The sequence below is a fragment of the Equus asinus genome, chromosome 6 (assembly GCF_041296235.1).
Source record: "Equus asinus isolate D_3611 breed Donkey chromosome 6, EquAss-T2T_v2, whole genome shotgun sequence".
Lineage (NCBI taxonomy): Eukaryota > Metazoa > Chordata > Mammalia > Perissodactyla > Equidae > Equus > Equus asinus.
The window spans coordinates 83,217,880-83,233,188 of record NC_091795.1 but is presented as its reverse complement, the minus strand read 5'-3'; the positions used below and the strand labels follow the sequence as shown (position 1 = coordinate 83,233,188).

Genomic DNA, 15,309 nt, shown 5'->3' with positions numbered 1-15,309 from the left:
GGTGTCATTAAAGCCAGCAGCTTAGCTGAAATAATGGGAACAGTGTGAAAGGTCCTGTGTTGGGGAAATCAGTCCAGAAGGTCAAGGATCACAGGCCCGTGTGCCCAAACAGGCCTGTCCTTCTTGCATCAGGGTCTTGGATGCCTATGTCATCACTTGGAGCCCAGCATCTGTGGGCCACCCGGGACCCATTCCCATGGGTACCAGAGGCTGCGCCTGGCTCTAGGAATTCAGGGAGTGCAAGGCAGCATCTCTACCCACCAGACACAGAATTCAGTAGGCAGAGATCACATACCAAGGAGGGAGGGATTGGCGGGGAGAGGCCTGAGCTGGCAGACAGGAGGTGGAGTTGGAGGAGGATGGGAAGGGAGGATGTCAGGAGACCCCACCCTGTTGACCCTTCCAGGGCCTCCTGGGGCCAGGCCTGGGGTACCTCCTCCACAGGCTGGTGCCCACCCAGGACCCTGCCAGCCAGTGTGATGGGCAAGGCAGATGTGCAAGACATCATGGCTGGTAGACGAGGCACTGAGAGTGGGCCCACCTGAGGCAGGACCAGGAGTTGGCTCCTCCCTGGTGACTGTGGTTTCCCCTGGGGTGTGACACGTGGGCTGGCCCAGGCACTCTAAGTCAAACCTGACCCTCTGACTCTGCCAGAACCTGCAGCTGGTGCCTGATTGCGAGAGTGGACAATCCCACTTTCTTCTTTTTTGCTTATTTTCTAATTTCCTGGAATGATTGTAGGGATCACTTGCATGGTCATTAAAGACTGTTAGCAACATGAAAAACTGAAATGACGCCCAGGCTTTTGCCTCCCCCTGAAATGTCAGGGGGTGATGTATTGCCCCGGACCTGACCGGGGCCAGGCCGGGCTGTAGAGGTGGGCACAGATGGAGACCCAGGGGCAGATGGCCACGGAGAGACACCTCCTCCTGGAGACTGTAGAGGGCACAAGTGGGCGGAGAGGGGTCCCCAGCCCCCACAAATGCACGCAGGGACACACACGGCGGGTCGCTCCTCACCCCAAGTCCTCTCGGGCTGCACGTTCTCTTCTCCTGTGATGTGGTTCGTGCTGCTCTGAGCTGCCATTAGCCCCTGGCGTCTGGGGTTTCCGATTCATTTCTCTCTTTACCTGGGTAACTGAACCGATTGTACTCCCAGCTCCGGTTCACTAATTCTTGCAAATCCTTTAAAACTATTGATTTATTTGCTGGCACCGTGGCTCTCAGAATTCTTGGGAAATACTGGCTTTTGCTAAAGCAGGTGGGAGGGAGGGGGCCATGTTTCCCCCTCCTTGTATCGCTCTCCTGCCTGTCCCCACCTCCTCCCCCACACAGGAGAATTTAGGCTTTGGGGTTGTGTCTGCTTGTTGGGCTCTTCGTCTCTTATTTGAAATATCATTTCCTATCTGGGTCTTTGCTCTTCTATTTCCAAAGCACGCCCTCCTCTTGGGTCTGCAGGGTTGGGTACAGAGCCCTGGGACCCCTCACTTGGCCTCTTCCCCAGCCAGCCCCTTCTCATACCCACACAGCTGTCTCACCAGGCTTCCCAGGACCCAGGGTGGGAGGCAGATCAGCCAGGGCCTCTGGGTGGAAAGAGGACAGGGGATGATCACGGTGGCCAGTCGAGCCTGAACAGCCCAGCCCCTCTGGAATCCAGGGCAGCGAAGGAGGGAAGCAGGGTTCCCTATGGGCCTCCCTTGCCCCGAGCTGCCCGCAGGCCAGGAATGGGGGCTTGTGAGCACGCCCCGCTTTTGTCCCAGATGAAGAAACCAGACGTGCATGATGGTGCATTTTCAGGCTCTGCATCTGCAGCCCTGTCTTTGCCGCCTGGGGGCTGGGCTGTGTTGGAGGGTGTGGTGGCTGCCGTCAGCTCCCCATCAGCCTTAGTGGAGAGCTCTGTCTTCCGGGTGAAGATGTCTAGAGTTTATGCCTATCTGGGGGCACGCACAGTACTGCTCCACTCAGCCTACATCTTTATTCAAATTCTCTGGCAGGGACCAGCTATAGGTTCTCATGTGTGTTTGGAAATCGGACGTCTTGCTCCTAAACTAACGAATGGTAAAATAGAAAACTGTGGAATGGTAGCAGAGCCAAGGACGGAGTGCAGGCTGGTGGCCCCTCATCACAGGAGGGCCCTGTACTCACAGCCTAAGAGGCAAGGCTCCATCTGTTTGAGGAGCACATCCAGCAATGCTGAAGAGAAGAGAGGCAGCAACCATGCCTGGTTTCTGAATGCCATGCCCCAGGCCCAGCCCAGAGGTGGGTGACGCTAGGTCACCGAAGTCTGGGATGGTGCTCAGAAAATCCTCCACTCACCCCCAGCCCTATGTGGACTCTCGAAGTCCTGTGGTTCAGCTTCCCTATCAGAGCTCAGAGCCCCTTCCACCATCCTCCAGGCTCTAGGCCAGGCCTTGTCCTCACCACTTACCTGCCTAACAGCGGCAGCCCCTAGGGGCAGGGTCTCACTGTCTCCAGACATTTGCCCTCCATCTGTCCCACCCCTCTGTACCCCAGGCAACCTGGGTGACTTTTCTATATTTTCCTCCCAGGCTGCAATCTATAGGTTCCTAACACAGCTTATCATGCATGTCATGGGGACCCTTGCCTACACTCCAGCCTCAGTCCTGCCACCCCCACCCCCTCACTCCAGCTCTACTCCACTGCCCACTGCCCCTGCAGTGGTCTAATGCGTGACTCCAGGCCTGTGCACAGGCAGACCGCTAACAAAAATGCCCTCCTGTCTACTTTAACAAGTCACCTCCCAAGACCAAGCCAAGTCCCCCAGCCCCAGGGGCCTTCCCTCATCCACCTGCACTCCATGCTCCCCAGCACCCTGGGCAGGCTTGCTGCGAGTAGTTTTTACCATGCTGCATATAACACAGTGTAACACAGATGCATTCGTGTGTCTCTACCACTCAGGGTCCTGGGATGCCAACCGCAGACAGAGGCAAGCAGAACAGGTATTTATCTGAGGCTGAGAATTGGGCTGGGAATTGGAGCAGGAACAGAGGCAGTGCAGGCAGATCCGCCACAGGACAGTCTGCTTGGGACCCTACACTGGCATTGTCTTCCCCGGGTGCTCAAGTGCCACTGAGCAATCAGCCAGTTCACTGTAGCCACCGTAGTCATTGCCAGCTGGCCCTGCACCCCTCCCTGGAACTTCAAAGTCCAGGGCACGAGCATCAGACCAGCTGAGCCCAGGTCTCAAGGCTACAGGCCAACTGCCAGCAAGCCACCTCTGCTCCACTCCCACAGTGACAGGGCCCAGTTCCCTATCCATCTTGGAGTTCTTGCCAATAGAAAGGGGATTCCAATGCCAAGCAACCAAACTGACTTATGTCCACTGCGGCGTCTCCCTCCCCATCTGACTGTGAGCTCCTTGAAGATGGAAACTGGTTTCATATTCATAGTCCATGGCCTGGCACATAGTAGGTCCTCAGTAAGTGTATATGAGGCTATGAGCTAGTATATTAAGAATAATATCCCTGCTCACGTGCATTTGGTTCTCCACTGATGATATAGCTAGCCATTCCCCTGCACCCCTTGCATTTCCTGGTCATCCCACCCCAGCCCCTCCCTCCCTGGCCACCCATCTCTCCCTCCTTAGAAGGCCTTTAACACCACCACTGGCTGTTTATGTAGCTCTTGTCCAGTTTCTCACTGTGGGCACCTTGTGTCCCCACTGAACTGCACCATCCCTTGGGGAGGGGACTGTCTTGCTCATCTATTGTCCCCTCTCCTCTGCAGCTCCCACCCCCACCCCAGCTCTCAGCCCAGTGCCCAACACCTTGAAGGCACCTGACAAATGGGCTGGTTGACTGTGTACCTGGGAAATTCAGAGGAGGGGCATCCGAATGGGTTGGAATAGCAGAGGGGCAGTCTAGAAGAAGGGAGTGCCTGATGGTGTGTGAAGAAGTGTAGTGTGAGGGGGATCAACCTGTATATGCGGGGTGACACTGCTCAAGGTTGATTCTGAGCAGCCTTTTTGAGTGTAAAAGACAAATCTGACTCTCTCACCCTCTCTTATAAAATCCACCATGGGCCCCCAGTCTCCTGAGAGATAAAGACCACGGGTGGGTTTATTTCTTTCACATCCAATATGGCCAATATGGTGCTCTCACACCACATGCTCAAATACACACCTACACACACAGATGTTTGTACACATACATACATGCATTCATCCGTGCTCATACACACATCACACACTCACACATGCCGTATGCTTGTGCCCACAAACTTACACACACTCCACACTCACACACACACATACATATCCATGTGGTTCACACTTTGCCCCTCGGCCCAGCTGGTGAGCTCCTGCTTATCTTTCCACTGTTTCCTTATCCATCCCCCCACCACAGCCCACAGAAGTCTCCCTGTGCTCCACCGACAGCTGGCGGTCCCTCCTCTGCGCGTCCTGCCCGAAGCTTGCCCCACCAAAACTCTTCTCACTCGACGTCACAGTTATTTAGTGTGTCCCCTCTTAAGCTGTGGGCTCCTCAGGTCTGCAAACATGTCCATTCACATATGTCCCGGGGACCCCACCCAGTGCCCAGCACACAGGAGACAAACATCTGTTTAATGAATAAACAAGTAGGCCAACAGACACTAATGTCTGAAGTTCCCAGAGTCTGCCTCTGAAAGGGGATGTCCACGCCTCAGCCTCATTCAGCTTTGGGCTCAGTCGCCTGCTCCAGGGCACCCCCTAACCTCTCTAGAGCCCTCTCTGCTTTCTGCCCTGACCCCTGGGCGCTCAGAGCTCTCCAAGGTGCTGAACGTGGCTCACTCACTTGGCCCCAACAATCTGTCGTGGGCTCTTGACTCTAGTCCCTCTAGCCAAGAACCACCCCCACCTTTTCTACACTCCAATGGAAAAGAAGCAGTGTCCCTAAATATGCTATAGGCAGAACCCAGTTTCACAGAGGCACAGAGCATTATGAGAGCACAGAGGGAGGAGCGAGCTCCCTACCCTCACCTCAGACATCAGATTGAACTCCTTCCTTGGTGCCAGACACCAGTCTCATCCTCCCCCTCCCCCCCATCCTGAGGACCAAGGCCCCTCAGGGCATCTGCCTCACTGGTGCCAAGTTCTAGCCCCTGGAGGGGGCTTCCACCTCACAGAGGATCTGTAGAGCCACCTTCTCTACAAAACCCCTGATCCCCTGGCTGCTCCCAGCCCATCTGCTTTGGCTTCCCACTTGGCCCCTGTGAACCCCATCTTCAGGCATCTGGTCCCCACAGAGCTCTTCAGGGTTCTGACTTGACTCACCTGGATGATTAATTCATTGCACATTGGCCCTCTCCGACTCCAGCATGTCCCCCTAGAGTCCAGCTCTCTGCAGAGCTCTCTGCACATTGGTCTTGACCTCATTTCTCACTCAGCTTTCCTAAGCTATGGCCTTCTCCCAAAGTCTCTAGCTCTGACCCCCCACGACATCTTCATCCTCTCCTGCTCTGAGCATTCCCATCACCCCCTCAGCCTCCATCCTTGAATCAGGGGAAGGAGCCAGGTGGAAGCTTCTTTACTGGGGGCAGAAAGGACTAGAAACTGCTCATGTCGACCTAACCAGGGCACTTCTCTTCAACTGCAGCCTCAAGGCTTGCCCAGTAGCCTCCCCTACTCAGCCAAGGGTCTGCCTCAACCTCAACAGTGACCATCCTGTGACTTCAGTCCTACAAGTGCATGGAACTTAATTCTGCCACTTGTAACCAGAATGAACCTGGAAGTGGATTCTCCCCCCAAGTCTTCAGAGCCCAGCTCTGGCCAGGTTCCTTGGACTGGTGCTGGGGTCCTAACACTCTGCCCTCTGCCCTCCCCCATCTCTCCACAAACAAAAGGCCATTCCCTTTGATGTCTACTCTGAGGCCACAAGACAAGAGCTGTCAATGGAGGTGACCCATTACCTGCTTGTGTAGGGACAGAACTTACCATTCGGGCATCTGGGAACCTGGAGAGTTGAGAGGGCTGCCTCTCTCTGGCCACTGCATGTGAAGGCCCCTGTTCTGTAGAGTTGCCCAGAGGGCTCCAGGCTGCTCAGTAGAGCTGTTAGGGTGGTCAGTCTTTCCCAGGAGGGCCATTCAGGGCTCTTCAAAGGCATTGGAGCTGAATAGAATAGATAAATCCCTCCCCAAGGAGGACGTGGACAGTGAACATAACCATGCTTTAGCAGCCATAGATTGCCATACAAATTGTGGGATCATTACAGTTGTTATTAATACTGACATCTCCTGAAGCTAGAGGGGGCTTGATTTTTGCATTTTTCCTCTCTGATTCCACAACAATGACATTTCAAATAGTTCTGTTGGACCATGTTTTGGGGAAGCTATTTTTACCACCGAGAACATGTGTGCCTCTGGTCTATAACCCACCCTGAATTCCAATCAGAAAGGAATTTTTGTGCAAAACACGGTGCCAGCAGCACAAGGGGCCAGAGAAACAATCCCTCCAGGAGATCACAGCCTGGAAAGGAGACAGACTGACAGACATTCCTCTGGAATTAGGCAACCAGGGATCTCTGCTGCGATTGAAGCACCAAGAAAGTCTCCTGGGACCACAGGAGAGGTCTGTGACCAGGGGGCCTCAGTAAGAATTCTTATAGGATGGAGTTAAGCTGAGGCCTAAGGGATGGATGGGACCCTAAGAAACAAGTGTGGAAAGACTTGGCCAAAGAGGCAGAATGAGAAACAACCAAAGTAAAGGAACAAGACATAACGGGCATGACTTAGAGAGAGGGTTGAGGGGTATATGGGGACATGAATAGAAGAGGAAGCTATGAACAAATGTAAGAACAGATCAGAGAAGCCTCTGAGAGCCAGTGATGAGGGGGTTGGGAACAAGGGATCAGGCATTCCTTGACTGAGTGGGCCTCCAGATGAGGAAAGCGCCCTTACTCAAGGTCACAGGGGAGGCATCGTGATTCTGTGGCTTGATCTCGGTCTCCCAAGCATGCTGTCCCCAGGCCCAGGCTGGCAGCTGCCTCTAATCAATCCTTGGAATGAAGAGACAGGGGCACAAACCCAGGGGAAGAGAAGGGGATGTTTCTGTTTGTTTTATGAGGGTTTCAAAGTTTTTTAGGGAGAAAAATTTAAATGACTCTTATATCATCTTAGAGAGCAAGAGAATGTTCTGACTGGAAGGTAATCTGTGGTTCTGCTCAGCAAATGCATATTGAGCATCCACGAGTGCACAGCCCTTTGGTGCCAAATTCCCACAGCTTAAGAAATAGGTCTTGCCACTCAGTGTTGGACAACTTAGAAAAAGCAGGCTGATGAGAGGTGATGGCTGTTCTTAGGGCTTTTGTTCCCTTTCAGATAAATGGCAGGAATTTCCATTTGTACAACATACCAGAAGGTTTCCTCACTAAAACTCTAAGTCAGACAAGAGGTCAGAGTCTTTCACGCTTCCTTGTCTACAGGACCCTGTTGCCTGGGCGTGGGGCTGTGGGGCTGGGGCTGGGCTGACTTCCCAGTAGAGGCCCCGCCCCCCTGACTTAGGCTGGATGTGTGGTCCACAGGTGGCTTGACTCGGTCTTACCTGGAAGCTGGAGCCCAGCTGGCCCTCAAGGGCAATTCTGCGCCCAGTTCTTCTTTGGAAAAGGAGAAGGGGAGAGATGTGTATCTCTGGGTAGTTAGGGAGTGAAGGAGAAGGAAGGGCAGCATTCACCTTGGGAGCCCATCTGCTCGGAGGGCTCCCTGACTGCTGTGGCCCAGCCGAATAGCAGCTGCAGGAGACTCTGCTCATGTAAAGCCACCGTTTGTCCCCACGGTGTCTACACACGTCGGGCTCCTCCGCTCCCAGATGAATTATCCTCTGGGCGTGCATGACACAGTCTTCGCTGGGCTTTCTCAGTATATTTCACAACTGCTCTGAGTTTATAATTTTTTCCGGTCCTTTATCAAATATGTGTCATAAATACCAATGGAATCGGGAGCATTTATCACTTAGCTGGGTTCCTACTTGAGCTCTGAAAAAAATTATTTGGCTGCACAACCTTTCTCAGGGCTCTGATTTAATGGACTTCTCTGCTGCAAAGCCACTGAAATTCGTTGCCTTTTAATATTTGACATCGCTTCCTCTTTATTACCTCCTCAGACAGCCCTTCTAGTCCAGCTGGAACGAGCCCATTAGTCTCTGACAAATAACTTGTGTCGTTTGGTGAAAAATATGCAGAAGTTTGGCTGCAACTTCATCTCCAGTCTTGGTTCTGTTTGTGGCCTCACTCTCCTCTAAACAAATCCTCCAGCCCCAGGCAGTCCGCTCTAGTGTCCCCTTTCCCTCTGATGCCGTTTGCTGCTGGGTCCACAAAGCCAGGTTACCCTGACCGCATACAATGGAGTCTGAGGCGGTATTTAAAGATGTCCATAAGTGGGTGTTAACAGTTAGTCTCATTGCAGCACTATTCACAACAGCCAAAAAAGCAGAAGCAACCCAAGTGTCCATTGACGAAGGAATGGATAAACCAAATGGGGTACATACATGCAATGGGCTAATAGTCAGCCTTAAAAAGGAGGGAAATTCTGACACATGCTACAACATGGATGAACCTTGAGGACATCACGCTAAGTTAAATAAGCCAGCCACAAAAAGACAAATAGTATGATCGCACTTATATGATACCTAGAGTCATCAAATTCATAGAGGCAGAAAGTAGAATGGTGGTTGCCAGGAGCTGGGGGAGGAGAGAGGAATGGGAAGTTGTTGTTTAATGGGTATAGAGTTTCAGTTTCGCAAGATGAAGAGTTCTGGAGATTGATTACACAACACTGTAAATGTGCTTAACACTACTGAGCGCTTAAAAATGGTTAAGATGGTAAATTTTACCACAATTAAAAGACAAAAAGAATTAACTTCAAATGGAACCAGCACAGGAGAAACTGACACAAAGAAAGTTCTCTGAGCACTTGAGTCCATCATTTATTCATGCCTTCTAAACCAGTTGGCTCTTGCTACATAACAAGCAATTCTAAGGTTTAGTGGCTTAAAACAAGAACCACTTATTTAGATTATGATTCTGGTTTGCAATTTGGGTTCGGCTCCACTGATCTGGGTCAGGCTCAGCTGATATTGGCGGGGGCTGGCTGGTGTAAATGGCTCATCTGGATGGCTCATCTCTGCCCTACTGGTCTCTCATCCACTGACAGACCAGCCCAGGCTTGTTCATATGGTGGTGCTGGCAAGGGTCCCAAGAGAGTGAGCAAAAGCAAGCGAAGCTTCCGGAGGCTGTGGCTCACACTCACACTCACACTATGTCCTTTTGACCACATTCTATGGTCCAATGTAAGTCACAGGCCAGTCAAGGTTCAAGGGGTGGGGGGGGATGACCTCCCCCTGATGAGAGGGGCTGCAAAGAATTTTTGCCATCTACCACATCAGCTATTTACATGGCAGGCCTGTGCTAAGTATTGAAGATAAAAATATGAATAAAACAGAGTCTAGTGCAGGAGATATGCATGTAAATAAATAATTACAGCACGTAGTGTGCTCTAAAGAAGTAAGCACGGGATGCTATGGGGGATGCGGGAGGAAGAAGGGAAAGAGGCAAAGAGGCCTGGGACAAAAATAACACCTTAACTGGGATTGCAAGATAAAGTGGTAATTAGCCAGAAGAAGAGAGGCAGAAAGATGAGGGCAGAGGGGCAGAGAGGTGAGTGAAGGCTTGAAGGGGAACTGGCCTGGGGTGTGGTGAGGCTTCCATGGGGACTGAAGGGCCCAGCTGGGGGGTGGAGGAGCTGGGCAGTGGGGGGAGGGGCATCAGCCGGGAAGGGTTTAGTTAAGCAGGAATGATGGCTGGGTTGCCACTTGGAGTGGCTTGGAAGGGGACAGCCAGAAACAGGGAGACATCCTCTGAGGCTGCCGCAGTGACTCAAGTGAAGAAGGATGGAGCACCCACGTGAATGAGGCCAGAAGGGAAAGGATGCGGAGATTCTAGGCGGTAAAGGGGTGGCACTTGGTGCAGGGAGGGTTGGAGAGGAGTCAGGCAGGTGGCCTGGTGAATGGGTGGGCAAGTGCTTTCTGCCAGGTGTCAGCAGAGGGGAGCTCCCCACTGAGGGACAAACTCAAGGGCACAGGGCAGCCACTTGTATGGGTGAGGCAAGGGTGTGGCGTCACACAGGCACAGGTGGGGCATCCCGCTCAGAGACCAGAAAACAATTCCCTGATGCCAGCTAACAGGGAGGGACCCTGAGGGCAAGGCTTTGCTCCTACTTGGTCAGACAGAGCCCAGCCCTGCCAAGGCTCAGGCTGGCAGACCTGTCATTCACCAGGCCCCACTGCACCTCTCCCTGGAGAGGCCCAAAGGGTCTCTAGGCCATCCCCTCCTCCACAAGCCTAAAGCAGCCAAATTCTGCATTATGCTGAGGTGCTGCCAGAGTTCAGCATGGAGACCCAGCCTGGCCAGGCTCTTCCTGGAGGCCTGCAGAGTGTGTAACCTGGGCACCTGCACCGCTGCTTGGAAGACTGCCCCAGGGACCCACCATCCTCCAAGCCCCTCAGACATTAAGGGATTGTCCTTTGCCAAGACAGGGGGTGGGCAGGAGGGCAGCTTGTGCTGGCTTCCTGCCATAGATCCTGGGTCATGACTTCCAGAAATGCCACGCCGACTGGGCACTCAGCTGGCAGCCATAAGCATGCACCGACTGATCAATACTTTGAATGCGCTTGGGGCCCTGCTGTGAAAAGGAATCCCCTGGTGATCACTTTCATAAATTGAAAAATTCTTCTGAAACTGAGTAATCCTGCCCAGCTAGTAAATCCAGATTTCCAGAAAGTGAGAGTAGAAAGCGCCTATAGTTACAACGATGACCTGGATCTCCAAGCACCTCCCAGATCCAGCCAGAATTCCCAGGGCAGCAAGCATTGCCTCTGGGGCTAGGGCTGGGGTATGATCATTGCTGGGACCTTGGTTGAAGTAAAATCTTCCAAAACAATCAGAATGCTTTGGGCCCAGAGGAGTGGCATTTTGTACATTGCTGTGTTTCCCTGGCCCCCTGAGCGTGGTTAACTCAGCAGGCATGTATGTGGGACCGCATCCGTCACTGCTGCAGCGTGACAGCCAGGGGGCCACAGAGCTGGTGCCCTTGGTGCAGAGGGAATTGAGCGCAGAGAGCTGGGCGGCTTGCCCAGGGTCACATGGCCAATTAGTGGCAAAGCTGGAAGGAGAACCAGGACCCAGGTCTTTGGAATTCCAGCCTAGAACTCTTGTTCCTCCCACACGACTTTACTCAAAAAGGTGACATCATCCCCCTGGCTCATGGTTTGGGAATGAATTCAGCTGGTGGCTCTTTTTGGAGCTGATGTATGACATAGCAGTTCAGCCTTAACCCAGCTCGACCCTGCGGGCTCTCCCTGAGTCCTGTGCACGCCCAGCCATGGGCTCATGCTGCAGGTCCCCACCACCTCCCTCCTGCACCTCGCCCCCGAGTGTCTCACAGGCCCCAGCCCTAACCCCAAAACTAAACTCATCATCCCCTCGCTTCCTGACATCCCTCCAGAAACCCAGCAGTGGTCCTCTCACTTCCCTCCAGCTCCATCATCCCTCCCTCACTGAGGGCCGGAGCACCCACAGCCTAAGTGCTTGTCTCTCTGTCCTGTGACCGTTGTAGTTCAGGCCTCTGTCAGTTCTCACTTGGATTCTGGAGCGGTCACCACCACCAACAGTAACATCGAGCCTCCTACCAGCTGAGGGCTCACCACGAGCCAGGCACGGCTAACAGCCTACCGGGGGCTAGCTTGTTTAAACCTTCAACAGAGGAGGAAGCCGGGGCTTTGGGGACATCAATTAACGTTCCCAAGGTCACACAGCTGAGAGGAGGCAGAGTTCAGGTTCTCCCTCAGGTCCGCCTCTGGGGCCCAGTTCTCCTCAGGTGCTTTCCTGACTCCCATGTGGCCTCTGGCCTCAGCCGGTCTCTGCTGGGCCTGCCTCTAATGTGGAGGCCAGAGTGATTTGTCTGAAATCCGAGTCTCACCTCTTCCCTCCCCTGCACAGAACCCCTGGGGGCTCCCTGGTGCCCACGGAATTAAGCCTGAGCTCCCTCACAAAGCTCTTGAGATCTGGCTCCGCCTGCCCACCCGTCGCACCCCAGCGGGCTCCCACAGCCCTTGTTTCTCTGCATCTGCCCCACACGTGCCCTCTAGGCCTTCCACCTGGCACTTTGTGCCCTGCTGGTCTCCCTTGCTCTGAGTGCACCCGCGGGGGGCCTTCTGGAGGCCCCAGCCAGCACCCCCCACACAGTCCTGCAGATGCCCTGCTGCGACCGCAGCTCAGCCTGATGTGGGCTGAGTGGGGTCAGTGATTTGGCATTGCCTGTGGCTCCCAGAGGGAGGCCTGCACACCTCAGTCCCCGGATGTGGGGTGTTCTCCAGGACCACCCTTCTCACCATCTTCCTTGGTCTTCAGCGGAGCCAGAGCCAGAACTGGAACCCAGAGTGTCCTCGAAAAGAAGGGCCTGGCTGACCTCAAAGCCCACAAGCCCTTGCCCATCCCTGAGCCTGAGCGTTTGATCGTCATCACACTCTGGGACTAGAACAGGAGCCTCCATCGCCAGTTTACAAATGTAGAAACAGAGGCTCTGGGAGCGCAGGGGCTTGTCCACAAACATCCAGGTGTCTGAGGCAGAGCTGGGCTCTGGAGGGCGGCTTGGCAGGCAGCCGATCCTGGCTTCTTGTGGACAGAGATGAAGGATCAGGCTGGAGCAGTGCACGCTGGAGGGTAATTCTAGAACACTAGCCAGGGTTCAACATAGATCTAGAGGGCTCAGGGGTGATGGTGGGGGGCTTGGAGGGCGGGGCGCTCACATTCACCTGCTAAAGGACACAACTCTGCCTAACAACCGTCTAGGTCATCTGGTCCAAGGGTCTGGGCCTCTGATGTCCAGCTACCAGCAATGCTAAGGGCAGGCTCTGTCTAGGGAGTCCAGGGGACAGGCAGGCAGGGCAAGGCTGGTGGGAGCCTTGGTCCTCTGAAGGCCCTAACTTTTGCAAATGAAAGAGTTTGTATAAACTAAGCAGAGTAACTGGCAGGCTCTCCTCCTTCCCCCTTCTGAGCCTTGAGGTGGGTCTGACGAAACTTCTGACATCCCCAGGTTCAGAGCTCAAAAGCCTGGGACATGCTCTGTGCCAGCCCCAGGTGGCCAAGACACCAGGCCACAAGGTAGGTATGCATCAGAGTGGGAGGGCCCCAGAGGCCATTTCCTGGGACCTGCTGGGGTTGCAAGGTAGGCTCTCCCATGCTGATGCCCCAGGTGAGGGTGGGGGTCTTGAGAGAATGACCCAGGCCTGTGGGGAGGTACAGATCCCTCCCTTGCTTGCTTCCACCATCGGAGGACGGAGGACGATGTGTAAGATGGAGGAAGTGCTTGCCAGGCCCCACTCCACCCCTCCTTTCTCAGGGCCCCTCCCCAAGAATCTCGCCCCACGCCATGACTGTGAATGTCTAACAGAAGGGACGCTGTTTTTGCAGGTTCTGTGGTTTTTATTCCTTTGGACCATATCCAGCCCATCTTACATCACAATGCCATGCTTTACTTGGTATCCAATACATCGGCACTCATTGGCATTTGGAGAACTTGTTCCGTAGCTATATGATGGTTTTTAGTTGTCTGTGATAATGTATTCTCTATGTTTCCAATCGGGAGTATGGGGATCTCTTCCCCGCAACCTTTCGATTTCTGGGTTTGATTTTTTTTATCGCATTTGTTTTTTTGCTTTGGAAAGTTGTTATTCCTTTGGTTGTGTAGCCCCTCCCAGTTGCTGCTTGTTACGCACTGTTTGTGACTTCTTTTGACTGTCAGTGTTGAGCCAGTCTTGCCAAGAAACAGTATCAAGTATTTTCCTATTTCTCTACTTCTTGAAAAAAAATTTAATTAAAAAAAAAAAACTCTTAATGGGAACCTGGCCCTGTCTGTCTTCTCTGTTCTGCAGAAATGTTGAAGGAATTGAACCAGCAGCGCAGAGCGAAAGCGTTTACAGACCTGAAAATTGTTGTTGAAGGCAGAGAGTTTGAAGTCCACCAAAATGTTCTAGCTTCCTGCAGCTTGTATTTCAAGGACCTGATTCAAAGGTTTGCCTTCCTTCCAGCTGTGGTCGGGTCTGTTCCTTTGTAGGACGCTTTTGTGTCGCTTTTCTCCTCCCCTCTCTTGCAGGTTCCTGAAGCGTGACTCCCTGTCACAGAGCCAGTAGCCATCTCTCCTCCTCCTCCCGCAAGTGCCCTCTCACACACAGCCTCAGAGCAGCCACAGCCCCAGCCCGCCCCACACAGCTTTGCTGGTCACCAGGGGCCTCTGTCAGCCGTAGACAACACCCCTACCCCACCCCAAGGATCCTGCGTTCTCAGTGGCTCACAAGCCCTCCCTGAGATTGAGGACTGTAGACTCCACTTTAAGGGACCATTGCACACTGTGCCCACGGGGTCAGCACGAGGTCCCCAGCACCATCGTCACTGCTGTCGATGGTGAACTTAATGCCAGGAAAGCACATCGACCAGAACATCCCCCTTGAGGACACTTTTCCCCAGCCTGAATCGGGGAGAAGAGACTTGTAGCCAAAGCCCCATTCACGCTGCATGTCTTGAGACCTGTACACTGAGCCTAACCCAGCGTTGTCTGAGCACAGACCAGGTGTGTCCTAAACACGGTCTCTCTCAGCCTTTGCTCCCCACCCCGTCTGCCCTCCGCCCTGAATGAGTCTTAATGGTGCATGAGCATCTTTTTTTTTTTTTTTTTCCATTATGTTGATTTTTTAATTTGTCTGCTTCATACCCTTGCAAAGAAGTCAGGGGCCACCTTCTAGCTCCTTAGTGAGGGAGAGCAGCCGAGGGGGCCGGCCCAGGGTAACGCTCCTGTTTCTCTCACCATCAGCAGATTAATGCCGCTGCTCATTTTGCCTTGCAGCCTCTCCGGGGCGGACGCTGAGCCGGGACTGTGCTCAGAGTGGGAGGACAGGACCTCTGCTTGCTTCCCAATGCTGTGTTTGGACTTGCCAACTAACCCCAGAGTGACTGTGTTTTGTTTCAGGATGGCACCCTGGCTGGCATCTCCTTTCCAATCCGTCGTGTCCTTTCACTTAGAGCTGAGCTGCCCGGCGTGCGTGCCCCGCCCAGCCACGCTGACCCCAGCCGTGCAGGAAGGGGCAGGCTCTTTGTGACTTCAGTCTCATGGACAGCTCGCGCCCCCCGTCCCCGGTGCCTGGGTTCTCTCTGTCCCAGCACAGGGGTAGGGGGATGAGCTCTGGGGTGAAGGGGCACGTCCAGTGGCTTCTTCAGGCCAAGAGAGGTCTTTGTGCTGCCACTCTTGGCAAATTCTGGAACTGGCA

At 53.6% G+C, this 15,309-nt stretch overlaps 1 protein-coding gene across 5 annotated transcripts in view; it reads left to right on the top strand.

The window, feature by feature from the left end:
• KLHL29 (kelch like family member 29) overlaps positions 1–15,309 on the top strand; it is a 311,448-nt gene that overhangs the window by 274,192 nt on the left and 21,947 nt on the right. For all 5 annotated transcript variants that reach the window (XM_014866428.3, XM_014866429.3, XM_070512537.1 and 2 more), the window contains one exon: positions 13,921–14,059. In XM_014866428.3, coding sequence (XP_014721914.2) covers positions 13,921–14,059 — 139 coding nt within the window. The remainder of the gene's footprint in view (positions 1–13,920; positions 14,060–15,309) is intronic.